The sequence below is a fragment of the Tupaia chinensis genome, unplaced genomic scaffold (genome assembly GCF_000334495.1).
Source record: "Tupaia chinensis unplaced genomic scaffold, TupChi_1.0 Scaffold000494_1, whole genome shotgun sequence".
Taxonomy (NCBI): domain Eukaryota; kingdom Metazoa; phylum Chordata; class Mammalia; order Scandentia; family Tupaiidae; genus Tupaia; species Tupaia belangeri.
Genome location: NW_006160006.1, coordinates 2,744,743 through 2,750,278, shown reverse-complemented (window position 1 = coordinate 2,750,278; position 5,536 = coordinate 2,744,743). Strand labels below are relative to the sequence as shown.

Sequence of the window (5,536 nt, the reverse complement as noted above, 5' to 3'; positions counted from 1 at the left end):
CGGGGGGGGGGGGGCCCCCGCCCCCCCCCCTTCCCCCCCGGTAGCCTCCCAGGCCCCCCCCCCGCCGGCACACAGTGGCTTCCACCGCTACCAGTTCTTCGTCTATCTTCAGGAAGGAAAGGTCATCTCTCTCCTTCCCAAAGAAAACAAAACCCGAGGTAAGCCTTCCCATCCTGCACACTGCGGTGGGGGAGTTCTGGGCCAGAGCTGATGTGCACATTCACCCGCCTGCGCCTGCGAGCCTTGGAGACTGGGGTCAAAGGGTGGTGTTTGCTGGGAGCAAGCTGGAGTGAGCGCCCCGAAGGAGACCTTGGCTTTACACGTGGTCGCTCACAGGAAGTCAGTCCCATAGGCCAAAATGGAGGGGTTAGCCTAGTGAGTTGGTTTATAAGGCAGGGTCCCAAAGAGAGCCACTGGAGCCGGGGAGAAAGAAGCACCCCCGAAACCTTGCCTGGCATGTGCAGGCAGCTACCTCTCAGCACCTTGGCAGGTAATTACACCCTGTAATGAGTGTGATCTGGGCAAGAGGGCCTGGAATGCCACCCTGCTGGTCCGTCTCCATTGGTCCCTAATTGCCCGGTCTGTGCTGCCGTCCTGTCCCGTCCCAGCGGTGGGCAGAGTTGCCCAGCCACGCCCCCTCCTCCAGCTTCTCCCAGCAGTCCTCCTCAGACTGCTCGAAGCCCCGTAATGGCCAGCCTGGCCTGCTTAGCCTCGGTCCCTGCCACTAGGGACACCTGGTCATTGCAACACACCACGGTGACACATCTGACCTGTGCAGGCCGCGCCCCGCCCCAGCCTTCCATTGCTAGTCAGGAAAATGGGACACGAATAGTGCCCTATGCACGCTAACACCTGCCCAGCTGTAGAAAGGGGAGACGGTGCAGAAAGCGCAGACGCAGTTACGAGCACAGAGCACCCCCAGGCTGGCAGCAACGGGGGAGGGGGGCTGTCACCAGTCCTTCCCTCTCACCCAGTGACTCTGACCAGCCTCCACCCACTGGGAAGCAATGCAGGTATTGTTGCAACCCTGGCACCCAGGCCCCAGGAAAGGGGCAGGGCCTCCATGCCCGGAGGGCTCCAGGGTGCCCTGGGAGCAGAGCTGGTGCAACCTTTCTACTAGTGAACCCTTCCCAGGTGCCCTGACCACCTGCCAACCTGAGATCTGTCTAGAAGGCCTTGCCGAAGACAAGCTTTGCGGTTTGGATACACAGAGGGAAGAGCACAAAAATGTACCTTGCCCCAGGCCAGGACAGATCTCTGGGTACCAATCTCAACCGAAAAGCCGGGATGTCCCGTCCCCCTGCCCAGGCAGTGTGGTCAGAGGCTGGGGTGGTGGGGATGCTCCCCCTTGGAGTCTTGTAGGTAAGGCACTGTCTCTGCATGCACGGTTAGATGTGGAGGTCACAGTGAATGAAGGTCACAGTGCCAGGGCCCCAGGCGGGGGACATACTGCGTCACCGGAAGAAACTTCTCCAGGGCCGACGGAGGACAGCGTGGAGGGAAGGAGTGTGTCACAGGGTGGAGCCGGCGGGCCGCATACACCCCAGGTGCTCCCCACTGCACCACAACCTCTCCTTCCATAAACCGGCGAGAGCGCGCACCCGGCCACAGTTCCCCCACCTTCCCAGGGCGCAGGTGACAAGCCCGAGCTGGAAACTTCTCAAGCCTGAAACCCTTTATTGGTCCCTCTGGGTTTTTGCCCCAGCCACGATTCCGCATGCATTCCCCACCCCTGCAGTCGCCTTTTGTCCAGGTGAACCCTCAGGAACAGGACTTGCATCTGTGGGGTCCCTTCAGCTTCAGGACAATTTGGTATGCTGCCAGATGGCCTGGCCTGTGCATGGGGCCTCGCAGGGGCCCCAGGACTTTCCCCTGCCGTCGAGGAGTTTACAGTCCGCTTGGGCAGTGATTACCTAGCAATGCAGAGCAGCTTGTAATTAAGCACCTACTATGTGTCTGGCCGCGAGGGCAGTGGGCAGTCCTGAGTGGACTTGGGAGGGATCTCTTCCCTTCTCAGGATGCCTGGCCGGCAGGGCAGGTGCAAAGCTGCTTCCCTGCAGGGTGGCTACACTTTGGGGCAAATCAGTCAACCTCTGGGGCCTCCATTTTCTCACCTAGAAAATGAGAGGCTGTCTGCAGATGAGCTGCAATCTCGGTGGTCCTGAGCCGTGTGGAGGAAGGGAAGAAATGGAATCCTTGAGTGAGGAAGGGGGCTCTGGATGGGGAAGCCATAGATGCATGCATTTTAAAAACAAGGCAAGCCAGTGGCATGGTGGTTAAGGCATTAACCATATGGTCAATTATGTGGTTTGAGTCCCGGACATGGACACTTGAAAAAAAGCATGCGGGGCACATGTGCGTGCATGCTCAAGATCCTGGGAGGAGAATGGAGGAGATGGGATTGCGGTGTGGTCATCCTCCCGGAAGTTCTTTCTCTCTCTCTCTCTCTAGCTAGTGCATGTATCCTATAGCAAAAGTAAAAGAAAATAGAGAAAGAAGACACAGGAAGGTTGGGAGGTTCTCAAAGCCCAGCAAAGGGGCAGCTCTGGCAGGCTGACCGAGGGGAGCCCTCAGACTGCTCACCTGAGAAGTGATGCACAAAAGCCACTCCAGAGCTGACCAGCCTGGGGTGGTGGCAGACCTGACTTGAGCAAGGGACAGGAGGCTGCCAGGGGCTCTGAGAGGTCAGGTCATGAGGCCCGGCCTGCCTGGATGAACCTGGGTGATGCAAAAGCAGAAATGGCACCAGGCCCTTGCACAATGTCAGAACACCATGGGCCTGGCACCCTCTGAGGCACCTAGACAGTGCCGGGGGACTCAGGGAGCCCCAGGCCAGACCAGCCCTCAAGCAGCCAGGGCGTCAGGCCCTGCCAATGAACATAGGCCCCGGGCCTCGTCCTGGTCTAGTTTTCCCTCCACGGGACAGGATCATGACAGTAAGGGGAGTCTCGGGGCGTGGTGTAACCAGCTGCTCGTGTCCCCTGGGTGAACAGGCAGAACAGCCTGGAGACTGGAGGGGAAGGGTCAGCATGCGAGAACCAGGTAGGGACCTCCATGGAGTCCGGTGTGTTCGGGCCCTTGGCCTCCCTGGGACTTCAGTGCAAGTGGCCAGCACAGGCCGAGGAGGGAGAAGCCAGTGGTGTGATGGACCCAGGGCCTGCAGTCAGTAGCGAAATCACTTTCCTCTGACGCTAAAGAAGGGCCTCGTGCACCTGTCACCAAGCCCCTCTCCCCATTCCCTCTCGCCCAGCCCAGACCCCAGACTTCTGTGCCCTGGCGTGGGGACAGACAGGGAGTGACCGTGCACTGCCACCCTGGGCCTCTTGGCAGCAGCTGCAGCCCAAGGCGTCTCCCCACACACCCCCTTCCCTGGTGAAGACTTCGTGAGCCTAGAGCTCCTGGGAGCTGTGGTCTGCACCCAGCCACACCCAGCCACCTCGCCTAGAGCCAGGGAAACCCCCTCTGTCCCCGAGATGAGTGACAGGCCATATGCTCCAAAGGCCACTGCAGAGCCACCAGCTCAGGACAGGGCTGGGCACCAGGAGCTAGCCACCTCACAGGGCAACTCTGGGCCGCAGGACCAGGCTCGCTCCTGCCAAGTGGGGGTGGAGGAGGGGTGCATATGGGGAGGGGTCCTTGGGACTCCGGCAGCAGATCCCGGGCACTGACTTCAGCAGTTCCTGGGCAGAGCCGCCACCCACAGGGGTCAGAGAGGAGGGCCAGGCAGGACTTGCCACACAGAGGGGCTGCACCTTGCCTGTGGCACTGAAGGCCTACAGGTTCCGTGGTGAGAGAGGTGAGGGGCCATGGGGCTGGGACAGGAAGGACAGCAGGGCCCCAAGTGACTCTAATAGTGGATGGCACTAATGCAGGGGCTTAGGCTGGGAGTAGCCGGAGGAAGCCCACCGACCTGCTGGCAGAGACGGGAGCTCCTGGCACAGGGAGGCATGGAGGGGAGAGGAAAGGGGCCCTGCCAGAGACCAGCCCCGCCCTCAGGCTGCCCTCACACACACAGAGACAGACACAAACACAGTCCCCTGCGAGCAGCCCCACACACCCCGTGACCTCCCAGGGTGGTTCACCTGGCCCAGAAGCCCCGGGGCCGACCGGGATCGCTGTGTGGGCCTGCGGCAGGCAGCTCCCTTCTGCCTCCAAAGGGCCCCACCCACCCGGCATGGCAGGCGGGAAGGGGCCTGGCAGGCGCCCAGCGGGGGCCATCTGGGCAGCTTCTCCGTGCGGGCCCCAGGCAGCCCTCTGCAAGAGGCACAGCCCAGTCCAGCCAACACCCACCACCCTCCGCAGTATCGGACAGACCACGGGGACCCAGATAATCCCAACTCCACTCCAAATGCCAGCCCCCCGTCCCTGCCACCAATATTGGAAATGCTAACCAGGAGCTAGGGAGCGACCCAGAGCCCCTCCCCTCTCCTCCTGCCCCAACCAGGAACACGTTTGAGGGGCAGGGCCCACGAGCTCCACTCCCTGGGAGCTGGGACTCACAAGTCCCTCTCCAGGTCTCTAGGTCCTCCGCTCCGGAGGAGAGGGGCAGCTCTCACCCACATCCCGGCCCTCCCACTGCCGCCGAAGTCTAAGTGGTCCTCTCCACCCCAAAGCCTCTCAAGCCAGCGGGATCAGCCACTCAGCAAATATTCCCCAGGAGTAATTGGATGTGATGGAACGAGGGCTTTTCAGCTCCTGAGTCGAAGTCTCTGGATGTCATTTAATGGCACAAAAAATAAGAGGCTCAGGCCTCCCACCTACCACTGCCGGGACCTCATTAATCTCGGCAGAGAGGCGTTAGCGCAGCTATCACCATGGCCAGCCCCGGATGGGCCAGACAAATTGCAGACCTGAGCGGGCTCTCGTGGGGCGGGGGGGGACACTGACTGGCTCTCCTTCAGGGCCACTGTCCCCTGACAAGAAGCAGTGGTGCCGCCGTCCAGGGGAGAGCAGGCAAGGCTGGGAAAGAGCACCATACCTTGGTTAGGGCAGGTCACCCTCCCGCGCCTCCGAGCCAGGTGCCCCAGTCTCTCCAGAGACTGCCAGGGCAGGGGGCTACCACGGCTTGGAGGGGACCAACGACAGGGCTCAGAACCCCACCCTCATCGTCCAGCCTATCAGAACGGGGGCCAGCAGGAGACAGGAGCTGGGGGCCCCCTCTCCCTGCTTCCCAACCCCCACTTTTGGGGCTGAGAGGGAAGCACTGCGAGGCCCACTGAGGACCAAGGGGCAGGTCAGGTGAGAAGCATCCCTGCAGAAGTGGGGTCACTTGGGGAGCTCTGTCTTGTGCTGCTGGGAGCCTTCAGAGCAGGCCTACAGGGTGGGGTGGGGGTGGGGCCCCAACACAAAGCCGTCTACTAGCCAAAGCCACCCTTCGGATCCAATCTGTTGTTGGTCCCGCAGTAGTTATAACAGACTGAGGAAGCAGCCCAGCCCGAGCCTGGTGGAGGGCCCAGTCTCTATGATCACACACAGGGGCTGGCCACCGCAGGGACCAGGGGCTGGTGGCCACGAGGACCAGGGGCTGGGCAACCGC

General features: G+C 61.6%; 1 protein-coding gene across 1 annotated transcript in view; it reads left to right on the top strand.

The window, feature by feature from the left end:
- The window catches only part of PEBP4 (phosphatidylethanolamine binding protein 4), a 212,409-nt gene that overhangs the window by 200,903 nt on the left and 5,970 nt on the right, over positions 1 to 5,536 (top strand). The window contains exon 5 of the mRNA XM_027774943.1: positions 45 to 158. Within this exon, the coding sequence (XP_027630744.1) occupies positions 45 to 158 (114 nt within the window). The remainder of the gene's footprint in view (positions 1 to 44; positions 159 to 5,536) is intronic.